This window comes from Felis catus, chromosome B4, assembly GCF_018350175.1.
Source record: "Felis catus isolate Fca126 chromosome B4, F.catus_Fca126_mat1.0, whole genome shotgun sequence".
Lineage (NCBI taxonomy): Eukaryota > Metazoa > Chordata > Mammalia > Carnivora > Felidae > Felis > Felis catus.
The window spans coordinates 99,948,325-99,961,729 of NC_058374.1; the positions used below are offsets into that span (position 1 = coordinate 99,948,325).

Here is a 13,405-nt window from a genome sequence, read left to right on the forward strand (position 1 = left end):
TAAAATAATACTGTCCTTTTGATGTCTTTAGTATTACTTTTTCCTTTTTTTCAAGTTACTTTGTTCTATTTCAAGATTCTGGGGTTAGGTGGAGCAGGGAGGAGGGGGAATCAATGTTCTTGGAAGTTTGGTAAGATTTGACGTCCCCAAGAACATTCCATTGCACACCGCTCGAACCCTGAGCATACAATAGTCTCACCCGAGGTCAGTCTTCCCAATAGTACATTCTAAGGAAGGGTCAGGAGATAGCCTGCGGTGCCCGGCTCTGGGCAGGAGAATGGGACAATAGTACCTGGCTAAGGGACACTATAACGAGCTGGAATGCGGGACACGGGTACCTGGCTATGGGATGTTCTAAGTGCAGCGCCTCCAGAAGGCAGCCTCCATCCCGACTGATCAGCACCTCGCCGGTGGGCTTCGTACACAGAACTTGCCGCCCCTCGGGGCCCACGCAGCAGCTCACGATGGTCTCCAGCACTTCCGCCACCCGCAACGCCACCTTCGCGGACCCCGCGGCGGCCATAGGGCGTAAGAGCCGCGTGGCCTCCGGCCGCCGGCGGCGAAGCCCTAGCACCACCAGAAGGAGGGAGGAGCCCGACGGAAGCGGAAGGGGCGGGGAGGGGGCTGTCAGCTGGCCCAGCTCGGCTCACTCCCCACTATGACCCACTAGCGGAGTAGCCTGCTGTTCGGCCACCTGGGACTAGCGTTCCACCAGCTCGCGAAGCTAGGAAAGAGGTCAAGACTTCCCGGGAGCTAGCTGTTCCTGGAGCAGAAACTGCTGGCCCTTTCCCAGTTCCCTGGGTAAATTCATTCCCTGCAGCGGCTTCAGCTGCCACCAAATCTCTCCGTCTCCCAGGAAACGTCCTTCCTCTCTGGAAGTCGGCACGCCTGGGGAGCGTATGTGAAGGAGGGAATGGGCACCGCGGGCGGACCTGGGCTCGTGCCCCACCCCTGACAAAACCTCCGCGTTGAACTCATGAATATTCTGTCCACAGTATCATCAGTTGCTTTTCTTCCCATCACAGAGGCCGGCTAGGGATGCAGGACGGATGGGCAAAGGCCTGGCCTTCACGGTCACGAGCTGCAGGCTTCATGCTTTCCGCAGGGGGCTTTGCCAGATTTCCTTGACGTGGATATCACTTTAAGTCCCCCAGCCACCACAACTTACTTTTTCTTTAGCAGAAGGGATAGATGGGAAGACTTAGCTACACTAGTGATCACTAGTATGCCTTTAAAGCACATAAAGCACAGGGGCACCTGGGTGGCTCAGTCGGTTAAGTGTCCGACTTCGGCTCAGGTCATGATCTCAGGGTCCGTGGGTTCAAGCCCCGCGTAGGGCTCTGTGCTGACAGCTCAGGGCCTGGAGCCTGTTTCAGATTCTGTGTCTCCCTCTGTCTCTGACCCTCCCCTGTTCATGCTCTGTCTCAAAAATAAATAACTGTTTAAAAAAAAAAATTAAAGAAAGCACAGTGGCCTAAGATTGTTGGGTACAACTACGGAAGAAAACAGGCAGAAAGAACATACACCTGGGTTTGCGATGACACTTATCTGCGACATTCAGTAAGTAACCTCTTCCATCTCCAGTTAAAAAAAAAAAGATAGTAGTATATAAAAGAAAACCTCACGAGAGTGAGAATGTTTGCAAAGAGCTTTTTTTTTTTCATGGTGCCTGGCATATATTAAGCACTCAACGATTATTTACAGCACCCTCCCCCCCAATAACTGTGATATTCAGTCGCGTATTGACCCACTCTCTCTACAAGAAAAGGATATTTTGTAAATTGCAGAAGAGCCAATTAGGATGATAGCACAACACAGGACGCCTATTACAGTGCAGTCAATATTAGTAACAAAATTACTTATCTTGCAGCTTTTTCATTGAGGTTGAAGAATGAGGGGCTGTTCTCTTTTCCTCTCATTCCTCTACGTAGGCTAGGGAAAATCTGTAATGCCCTCCTTTCCATTCCCCCCAATTAGTAAGACAGAACCAACTATTAGCCAGAAGCAAGTGGATTCTGAGGAGAGAGCAAAAATGGAAGGGGAGAAGGACAGAGGAAAAGAGAGGAAAACCAGGCAGGAATGATTTGGAACTCACCTGATGTTGACTCAGTATGGACTAGTAAGTGATCTGGGGGGGGGGGGGGGAGAAAAAACTTCTATATAGGTTTTGTATATATACTTGTTTAATGGTAACATTTTTTCTGGTTCTACCCATCACAAAGCAGCAGTGGATATAGCTATAGTATACTGATTGAAGCAGTGGATTAATCTAAACATTTAAAAGTGCTACCATCAGAGTTCTACTTAAGCGTACAGTGGAAGGAGAGTGGATATTGAAGTCAGACATGGATTCAAACTTATGCTTGCTATCACTTTTACTGTATAGCTTTTGGAGTCATTTAACTTCTCTGAGTCTCAGACTCTTCATCTATAAAGTCGGGCTAACTTCCACTTAGCTTAAGGTTATTATGAGTAGTTAAGAAGAATGACTATAAAGCACCAAGGAAAGCATACAGTAGGGATTCTAACTATTAAATCCCTTCCCAGCCCTTCACCCTCCTTCACAACTACCCCTACAAAAAAAGATTTTTTTTTTCAATTTAAAAATTAGGATGAAGTAATTCAGTCACTATATGTTATATTCAAAGTCATTTGATCACAGTTTACTCTTTTTAAGAATTTTATTCAGAATGCCTACCTGTAGAAGTTAGCATAATTTTACAGATTAGAAAAATTCAATTCTTTTGTCTCTGCAAACATTTGTAATAGGTTAGGAATAATAGATTAGAAATGTAATACATTACAAAACAGTTGCCTATGACTATCTGTACATCTACTATGCACCTTAGGGAAAGGATGTGACAGTGTGCTGTACTTACACTGCAGATAACACACTTTTTATTCTATTATACAAAACTGACCAGTGGTAGTGTCTGAATTTATAAATGGCTATTAAACAGGATATTTAACTTAAATGTATATTTAGCATGCTAAAAAGTGAAAAAATTTTCAACTGAAGTAATTCTGTGGCTCATCAATTCAAATGTTTCATGGCATTTTTCTTTAAATAAACATCAATATTGTAATACTAAATAATTTTACATGATAAATGCAAAAAGATAAAATTTTCTAAACATTTTAGAAAGTATGTTCACATTCATTTTGTCATGGGTTTCTTGTGGCTCTTCTAAATATGTTAATCATATTAAGGAGACACTGGTCCTATACGATTTTAACAGTCCATCTTCAATTAAAAACTGTAACCAAACAAACAGTATATTAAAGAGTAACAAAAAGTAACTTAAATATACTAAATTCACACACTATACGTAAACAAAATCAAGTCAAATTACATAAAGTCAAAATGACACAATAGTGGCAGGTTATACATTTTAAAGAATTTCTTTATCCATGTAGTCACATGAAATAGAAGCTGAAATGTAAACTCAGTGATTTGTGTGGTGTTACCCCTTACTGGTTCAAATTGGAAAATTTGGTATAAATGCTAATATTAGTATTTTATTTCTGTACATTTAACATAATTCAAAATCATCTACAGCATCAGGTATGGCTCATCAATTTTGCCATCATCACCGTATATCAACCAAAAAAAAAAAAAACTCAAAAATATATTCATTGCTCGTTAGAAATGCTAAACACCGGAAAAAAATGGAATTTTGTTTTCTTAAATAGTTGACTAAGATATTCTTCAAAAAGTTAAAACTGCCTTCCACAGAATTTTATGTGTAGTATGGCACAAGTTGACACCCAAAACAGTGTGAATTCCATCAAAAAGGCACTGTTTACAATACTCAGAATAATCTGACAAATCTACTTCAATGATGTCTGAGAGTGAAGAATATACTTGAAATAGTTAAATAGACAAACCCTTATAAAAGTACAGCATTACTGTTTAAATATACTATAGCTATATAAAAGGAAATAAAATGACACAGAGAAATGACCCTTTATGGCAGTTAAGCCTATAAACACTTAGAATCACATTGTAGTTCTGTAACACAAAAATAACAAAAAGTAGTTTCTTAAAGGCACAAAAGCGTGAATACTAAATGAGTGTTGTATTTTACAAGGCCAACTTTTTCAATGGAATGGTGACAAAGATTACACTGTACCTTTATAAGTGATGCAAAAAAGTACTGACATGAAATACAAGTGAAATAGCTATTGCTGAAACTTACTTATTTCACATGCCCTATTTATTATCTGTTCCTGGGCCAGCTACACCTCACTAAATGGTGGATAATTGAAGGCATAGTACATTTCATAACTAAAACAAATGCACATGTCGATAATTATTACTCATGTAAATTTTCATGTGAAAAAATAAAATTTTTGATCAAATGAAAAAGAAAGTGGTCATAAGATCTTAAATCCTAGAAACCATCATGAGGCTCTCAAACAACTGGGAACTGTAAATCACAATTTTTATGAATCCATGTTTGAAGGAGTATTAATCTCAGGTAGGGAACATTCAAAGTCAATTACATATATGGCTACATACAAAGTTAATTACGTGTCTTAAAGGATTCACATACTAAGCCTAGTATAACCACTGATCTAAAAACTAAGCCACCAATTCCTGAGTTTTGTGTTCAGTTCACAGAAAGGAACTCATACAACTAAAAGCATAAGAAGACTATTAGATTAGATGTATGCTTTCAGTGTATAAGAAACAGTCATGAGTAACCCTGCTCTTTTTCATGAAAGTTTATGACTCCTTGAGTAATAAGAACCCAAAACATCTGCTCTAAAAAGAAAAACATAAAGAACATAACTACCTTCCTAGTCTTAGAAGATACCTATACAAATAAAACACTATTTCGACCAAATGAAAAGAACACACAAGTGGGTAGGACTAAAACCCCAAAAGGGGGTTATCAGCAAAAAAATTTTAAGTTTTCAGGGTTTAATGATGAAATTATTTTTGTGATCAGCCAATCAACTTATATATAAATACTAATTGAAACCATAAAAAGGATCAAATTGTACAATATTTACAAAATATCATATATCAATCAATAGGCAGTTGAGCATGACATTGGTAACAGAGAGTGAGGACAAAAACGACACAAGTATGAAATACAAACAAATCTCACCTGTTCTAGTGTAGACATATCTATACTTATACCAGGTATAGGTACATCTTATTTATATTTCAGTCAATTAAAAAAAGTGCTTTCACATGTACATATGGAATACAGCATTATTTTGCCCAAACTATATGGCTCTTCTTAAAACCGAAGACTATTAAGATAGCTAAATTGGTAAGGGAGAAAAAAAGCAGGCTCTTTATCACTTTCAATTTTTGTAATTTAGCAATCATTCCTTGACTGTATATATCTTGGCATAAACAGTTGATTGTAATTTTGCTAGTGTCTCACAGTCTCTTCTTAGTCAAAGGCAAATGTAGCCAGAATAATTATTCTGACTTTTCATTAATAACCATTCCGAAAGGTATACTTTCAGGATTCTAAGACATATCTTAGGACAACATGTTCCTAAACTTAGCTACATTTGCAAAAATTGCTTCTGAGGGCTGTAAATATTTATGACAAACATTAAAATATTAACCTGAAAAAAAATTAGGAAAAAGTGTGCCTGAGTCTGAACAAAAAAAATCTTGAAGTGTGGTTTGTCACAGAATGAAGTTACTGAGAACAGAGGAATAAAGAATTAAACCTCAGAACTTGATGCTCTTCTTAGATGCTCAACTTATTGCACATTTTAAAGAAATAAATTTTAACGTACACATAAATGCTACGACACAAAGTTTTTCTTACTGCCTTTCTCTTATTTGGCTTTTGAAGTAAAATATTGGTTATAATTTTTTCTATTCTATTTACTCACTGAATACACTAAGTTCTAAACGAAAGCTAAAATAAGTTTTTCATAATGAAAAACATAAATTATCATATGCCCTATAAACAACTCTAGAATTTGGCCTATGCTACTGGACCAACAGGGTTACAAGAAACAAAAATAAGAAAAAAGGACAGCAATTTTGACCACAATTTTTTAAGCAAGTGCTTAAGGTGGTATTATATAGGTATAAGAAAGATATAATCAATAGATCCAAATAGCTGCATATCGGTTTTTTATGTCGATAAACACACACACAGATTTATACCTGTCTCTATAAATATTAAAATTCTAGGGGTTAAAAAAACTGTGTGTAAACCTTTAAAAAAGCAATCTGCCACCTTGTCTCTCTCAGTACACCAATTTTGACTACACTTTTTTCTTGCTGTTTCTAAGAACACAATTGAGCTGGGTGCTTTGGAAATGATATTTCTAACAGGACAGTGTTTTGAACTATTTATAATATGTCTATTATGCCATCATTTCCCATTCTGTAATTCCTTATTGATAAAAGTCTTGTGCCTGTTGTATGAAGAAAATAGATTGCTATGTATATATTTTATAAGATTGATAGCATTTTTGTTATGAATGTTAATGTTATATCTCAGAACACACTATAGAATACAAAGACTACTATCAGGTATACATAAGACACAATTGTGTATACATGTGGACTTATTATACTCACATGTAAACACACTGTCACAAAAGCTAGAAATGTTCTGGCACTTAACACGTAGCTCACTTTAATGACCAAGAGTTCTTATTTCAGGTTAAGGAAAAAAGGTATGAAAGGTCAACACCTCTACATTTATCTCTAAGATTTTTGTTTTAGAAATATTGTGACATTTTAACAAAGACCAAACCAACTTGAACATTGGTCCCAGGCCAAATTTGATCATTCCAGTTCATTGATTCAACTGTAAGGAACTTCTACTTAAACATGAAGTTTATTATGACTTGAAGCAAAATCAGGAGGAAAATGATGAAGTAGTCTTTTTGTTGCAGAAAATAATCTGTGGCAGGTGTGCTTGAAACTAAATGATTTCGAAGAGCCATAATATTTCTACAAAAATAAGAAACAATAAATTTTAAAATTATTTGTCAAAATGTTAGCATATAAATCACAATTTGATACGTGAGACTTAATTAATAAAGTCTTAGTTAAGAGAACATTTAATTACATTATCTAAGGTAACTTGTTTAATCAATTACTACTACAACATCAACAGGAAGCTGATTATGTTACGTGAAGCCGTTATTAGGTCTTGTCTAAATCTACATTCCACATTGTACCAAATATATTACTCGATGATGTGCATCAAACAGAATTATTAAAGTTAGAGGATATAAAAATATACCACTTTTCTCTGTTATCACAGTGGTTTTAAAACAAAAATTGTGTTTCTTAGTTGGTCTAGTAAAGTTCTTTTATCTTTACTTTGGGGAAGATAGAAGTAGATTTGGAGAAAAATTCTAAATTCTCTAAGAAAACATAATACAACAGATTTCATGACATTCCTAATTTGAAAAATGCTATATAGGCATTTCATATACTAACGAAAATAAAATGTTAATTTAGTCATTAAATGAGCTTACATTATCCTCATGCCATCCTAAATGCTTTTGGCTAAAAAAAAAAAAAAAAAAAAAAAAGCTGATTTCATTCCGCCCCCCTGACTTCTACACTGGTATACCAGTATAGAGAAAGAAAGGAGGCAAATGAACAAGTAGGCTCATTAATTTATAAACACAATTAAACTAGGAAATGAGCATTTTATATAAGGGCTGATGATATCAAGATGCAGAAGACATGTTCCCTCCTCTAAAGGAGCTCATTGTCCAGTTGCGGGAGGGGGTGGTGGTCGTGTGGTAAACAGACACACACAATAACAACTCTGTAATCCAATAAACGCTCAAAAGTAGCATGCATAGGGAACTGTACAAGGACAGTGCAGGGATTAATAACTCTACAGGGCAATGTGGGTAATTAGAAATGTTACAAAAAGGGTGGCATTTGAATTATATTCTGAAGGATAAACAGGGATTTTCTTGATGGGCAGGGTGGGAGGAAGAACAATCTAAAAAGTGGATTCAGTGTGGGCAAAGCTCCAAAGATGAGACAGTACAGTATATTCTGGAGCTGTAAGGAGTTTCACAGAACTGGAGCATGGGACAGGCACAGGGGAATGGCAGGAGATAAGGCTATAAATGAAAAAAACAACTAAATGTAAGCTGTAAGATCACTAGGAACTGAGAAAATCTTTTTTTTTTTTTTAATCCTCTAATATAGTAATGGGAGGAAACCAATCTACACTCCTACTAGCCTTAGCAATGGGGCAGAAAGAATCAGGAGTTCTCCTCCAAGGAGTTTTCTTTTTTTTTTTTTTAATGTTTATTTATTTATTTTTGAGAGAGAGAGAAAGAAAGAGAGAAAATGAATGAGTTGGGAGGGGCAGAGAGAGAGGGAGACAGGGAGTCCCAAGCAGGCTCTGGGATGTCAGTACAGAGCCCAATGTAGGGCTCGATCTCATGAACTGTGAGATCATGACCTGAGCCCACTTAACTGACTGAGCCACTCAGGTGCCCCCTTCAAAGAACCTTCCTAAGTGTTAATGATTTTTTGTTGCTGGATCTGGGGAGGAATGTGTGAGGAAGGGTCTGGGACCACAAAAAGAGCCCTCAAAGGTCTCAGGGTGGTGGCTATTTACCCCTTGCTATGGAAGCATTTCAATATGTCAACACATGATGCACTCCTATTAAATATTAGCCAGGTACAAAGGGAATGCAGAAACCTTTGCTAGCCAACTTTCTCAGAAACCACCCCTCTACCACATCCAACACACCTACATTTCTAGGTATGCTACAGCAATAAGATAAAGTGATTCCACTTGTATAATCACAGAGGAGAAATCACCACTCTCCCCCAATATTTGAATGGTGATGGAATTTCACAAGTTGCAGTCGTCAGGCGACAGAAGCCAATCTATCTTAATAGCTCAACAATGTTATAAAAATGTAAAGTTTGCATATGATTTCCTACATAACAGATTCTTAACTACCTCTCTAGACTTAAATAGCCACTGTCCATATATATTACCTTTTAATTTCTTCCTGCGTTTGTTTTATAGATTCGATGGAATTTTGAATGTCTCCCAGTTCTATCCCTTTCTTTCTTCTCGTATTTGGTTTTACTGATTGAGCTAAAAAGACATTTGGAATAAAGTTGATGAAAATAGCAAACACATTTAATTATAAACAATTTACATTTCAGCTTAATGAGTCTTATATAATAAAATTTTTCCTAGGCATTATTTTTATGGCTTAGAATGTAACGTAATAATAGTAATACTCTGCATTTAAAAAAAATGTTTAGTTTTGAGGGGGTGGGGGAGAGGGGTGGAGAGAGAGACAGAATCTGAAGCAGGCTCCAGGCTCTGAGCTGTCAGCACAGAGCCTGATGCAGGGCTCAAACCCACGAGCCATGAGATTATGACCCGAGCTGAAGTCAGACGCTTAACTGACAGAGCCACCCAGGCACCCCAATCCTCTGCATTTTTAAAGTTTCAGTCATTAGTTGAATTTTTTTGTGGCATCAGTTTCATTTTTTTTAACTAAATGAAATAGACAACAAACAGTTCATTAAAAATACATATATTAATTTGGGGGAAGGTATTATTCTCGTGTCTCTTGTCCCTTTGCTTACTTCTGAAGAAGTCAGCTTCTTAAGTTCCCTTTCCAGTGTTTTATTGTTATCTTTATTTCCCTGGTCACCCCAATTTTAAGCCGTTTCAGTTGTTTTTGCTACCTCTTCTACAAATTTTTACCTTCAACCAGTAAACTTTTTTTTTTTTTTTTTTTTTACCTTCAAACCTCTCATATCATTCCTTCCTTTCCATTTTTGTTCGTTTTGGTTCTCATTTGTAAAATAGGGATAATAATACTACTCAAACTCCACATGGTTGTGGTATGGTATGTTAAACATCTAGCTTGGCACACGTTAAGTGTTATTTACCTTATAAATTACAGGTAAATAGTGCAGTGGATAAGAGAGTGAATTAAGGAGCCAAAATATCTTCATATATTACATGTATATATACTGTCTTATGGGATATGTGACCTTGTGCAGGTTAACCTGTATCTCAATTTCCTTTTCTGTAAAATGGGAACAAAACAGCGTAACTAATATTCCCCGTCTAGCACACTGGTTCCATATGACTCCTACTTTTAAACTTTTATTCCTTTTTGACTGCAGTATCTCTTGATCCCACCCACATCCCTCAAGCTTAGACTGCTGTAATCCATTAGAAATCCTAATAATTCATCAGGGTTCTTTTAAAAACTGCCCTCAAAGTGAATTCAGCTCCCTCTGCTTTAAACTATTATTTGTTATCTACTCATTTCCCAGCATTTATCATTTATTCACTTCTATTGTCATCTCTGTAAAAATAAGCTCCCAGCTTAGAGTGAGCTTAGTAGAGAACTATGGCTTTAAAAAACTGTATTTTCTCAGACATTCATTACTTTAATCCTTTCTTGATTATATGTCAGTGTAATTCAAGACATTTTACACATTATCTGGCTTGTACAAGAATGGCATACTAGTTAATCTAGTTCATAATTTTGATATATTTTTATTTGTCTGTGACTTATAAACACTACAATAATTTAATCTAAAAGTGAAAAATTTTTTTGAAGCATGGAACTGAGTTCAAAGCTCAAAAACTGTTCCTTGCATTGAATCTAGGAAACCATCAACAACTTTTCAGGAGCTAACAAGATGTAAAAAGAACTAGTACTACAATGTGGTTCTTGATTTGCATGTTTTCCCTCACCTTTCCCTTGTGGCCTGGTCTTGCAATTTATCTATAATCTAAAACTGCTTTTTAGGCACACCATCTCTGTCCCCACCAAAACTCCCAAATTATCTTGAGTTAATATGAAAAATGCTTTTTATACATTAAACATAATACAGTAATATCCTTTTAAAAGTTTAGACGCTTATAGTGAATAGTCTGCAGTAAACATTTTTACCTTCACTTCCAGATGAGTCTTGGATATCAGGTTCTGGGGAAGAATAGCCTTTTGCCACTTTCTTCTGTTGCCTGGTTGGCTTATGTTTCATTTTTGGGACACTAACCTAAAGAAAAAGCCCAAACTATAATGTGAATTTGCAATGAGTTTTGTAATTAAATACCAATGTTGTAAAACTGTCAAAACTATCAGTTCATGGGTACTTTAAGTATACTGAAATAAAAACAAAGATGAAATAGTCTAATTAAAACCTAACAAGAGGTGGTAACACTTATACAATCATTTAATCTTAATAGGAAACATTAATTCAGCACAAACAAGAAAAATATTAAAAAATATACAATGAAGAGTTTCCCTTCACTCCTGACCTCTACTAGCAATGCAGTATCTCCATCACAAAATAGATACTGCTATTAGTTTGTATATCCTTCAAAAGACAATTTTATGTACAAATGTGAATACAGACGCCACCCCCCCCCACCCCGCCAAGCTTCTAATTGTACCAGTCAGTACCTTTTTCAGTCATACTTATCTTATTCCCAACATTAGAAACATTCCCACTGGATGATGTTGGGTTTCCAGTAAAATTATTTATTTACTTTTAATAATATCTGGATATTGCAGAAAGCATCTTATAATAAATAAAAATATTATTTGGCAGAGCATGATTTAAACCTACAGAAAGCATTTGAATGCATGCACAAGATTCAGAAGTATATTAAATGTTCAACTAGGACTAAATTTTCCTTAAAATAATATACTTCAGAGTCTACCCTATTAATAGGCTTGCAATTCTGAAGGTCAATCCTAAATATAAAAATTCAAATTCAAGAGGAGAAACTAGAATTAGAAGGGTAAGGTAATTTACATGCTTAGAAAGAGGGAACCAGTCATCGTAAGTCTTTAACTCTATTCAGACCTGTTTACTATTCTAAATAGGAATTATCCTCTATTACCTATTCTTTTACAAAATTTTATTCAAAAGATTGAAATTAAAATAAAATTTCTATAATTTTATTATAGAAAATAAACAATGAGCAGGTAAGTTCTGGATTCAGCCTGTATTATGCCCTCTTACTTCAAGTCATAGAGACCGAACACTGTTACGTTAGAATCCAAATCCACCTTAGAGTAGGTTCAAATTGGAGATTGATGAAGACTGGTGAGAAGTATTTAAAATGACAAAGGGAGTCAATAAGCTATGTCTCTGTATGCAAAGATTTACTGTCATCAGTAAACTCTACTTTTAGGAGGAAATACAGAAGCCCTGTCTGTCTCTACCATGTTAGTGTTGTTGAAGAAAGAAACAAAATTTTAAAATGTTTTAAAATTTCTAAATTGTAATAACGTGTGTGTACATATATATATATATGTACACACAATAAATTATATATATATATATGTACACACAATAAATTTTGTCATCTTAGCCATTTTTAAGTGTAAATATCACAATATTGTGTAAATATCACAGCTACTTCCAAAACATTTTCATCATCCCAAAGACCGTTAACAATTAAGCAATGACTTCCCATTCCCTCTTCCCTATAGTCAATAGTAACCTCTTTTTCACTTTAGTTATTGTATTTTTGAACCCCAGAAGTTGTTTGGTTCCTTTACATATTTTCTCTTTGTTGATATCCTAATTTTGTTTATGTATCTTTTTCTTGATTTTCTTTTGTTCTTTGTTCCTGTTTCATTTAACTCTTTGGGAACATAAGACAACTGTTTTTGAAGTCCTTGTCTGCTAAGTCTCGTGTCTAGATTTCATCAGGGATGGTTTCTGTCAATTTATTTTGTTCCTTTTAATGGGTCATGCTTTCATGCTTCTTTCTATGCCTTGTAATTCTTCATGGAAAACCCTGGACATCTGAGTGTGATAATGTGGTAACTCTGGAAATCAGATTCTCCACCTTTCCCAGGGTTTTTCTGTTTCCTGGATTGATGAAAGCTATAGTACTCCATTTGTTCACAGAAGTTCCTAAACTATTTCTGCAAAGACTGTAATGTTGTTCATGGTTACTGAAATTTCTGTTCCTTAGCTTACGTTCGGTTAGCATTTTGACAGAAACTTCCTTGAACACCAGTAGCCAAATAAACCAAAACAAAAGACAAAGACGAAAACAAAAAAATACTCTCCCACTCTTAGCAGACTGTTCAGTGTAGGGGCACTAAGCCAGACTTGCACTGAGCTTAGGTGTTAGCTCAGTGTTCTTTCACTGTTCTTTTCTGAGCATAAGCACCTTACCTTGGACATTTGGTTTTCTAAAATCCCTGATGCCCCAGTTTTCCAAACAATCTCTCCCCAGCTTTTGTTCCTAGGCCTTACACAGTCTACTGTATTGTTTCAACGATACTCTTTTGCCCCAAGTGTGTGCAGGATGTCAGTATGGTTCATAGCACTTCCAAGAAATGCCTGCAGCCTTTCTGCCTGGGCTCTGAGTTATCAGCAAAAACAGAAATGCCTGCCCTGTCAGCATACTTAAAGTAG

General features: G+C 36.1%; 2 protein-coding genes across 22 annotated transcripts in view; both read right to left on the bottom strand.

Moving 5' to 3' along the window:
- BBS10 (Bardet-Biedl syndrome 10) overlaps positions 1-1,318 on the bottom strand; it is a 90,051-nt gene extending 88,733 nt beyond the window's left edge. For 8 of the 10 annotated variants that reach the window (XR_006600881.1, XR_006600876.1, XR_006600878.1 and 5 more), the window contains exon 1: positions 339-478. Coding sequence is in view for 1 of the 10 variants with exons in the window: in XM_045062092.1 (XP_044918027.1) it covers positions 339-523 (185 nt within the window). In the remaining 9 variants the exon portion in view is untranslated. Of the gene's footprint in view, positions 1-292 lie in introns of all 10 variants that reach the window. The other 2 variants (XM_045062092.1, XM_045062093.1) reach the window with 2 other exon arrangements.
- Positions 1,319-2,662: 1,344 nt separating this feature from the next.
- The window catches only part of OSBPL8 (oxysterol binding protein like 8), a 153,887-nt gene continuing 143,144 nt past the window's right edge, over positions 2,663-13,405 (bottom strand). For all 12 annotated transcript variants that reach the window (XM_023257268.1, XM_023257267.2, XM_023257264.1 and 9 more), the window contains 3 exons: positions 10,915-11,020; positions 8,981-9,083; positions 2,663-6,946 (listed from right to left, as the gene is read on the bottom strand). In XM_023257268.1, coding sequence (XP_023113036.1) covers positions 6,814-6,946; positions 8,981-9,083; positions 10,915-11,020 — 342 coding nt within the window. In that variant the 3' untranslated portion in view covers positions 2,663-6,813. The remainder of the gene's footprint in view (positions 6,947-8,980; positions 9,084-10,914; positions 11,021-13,405) is intronic.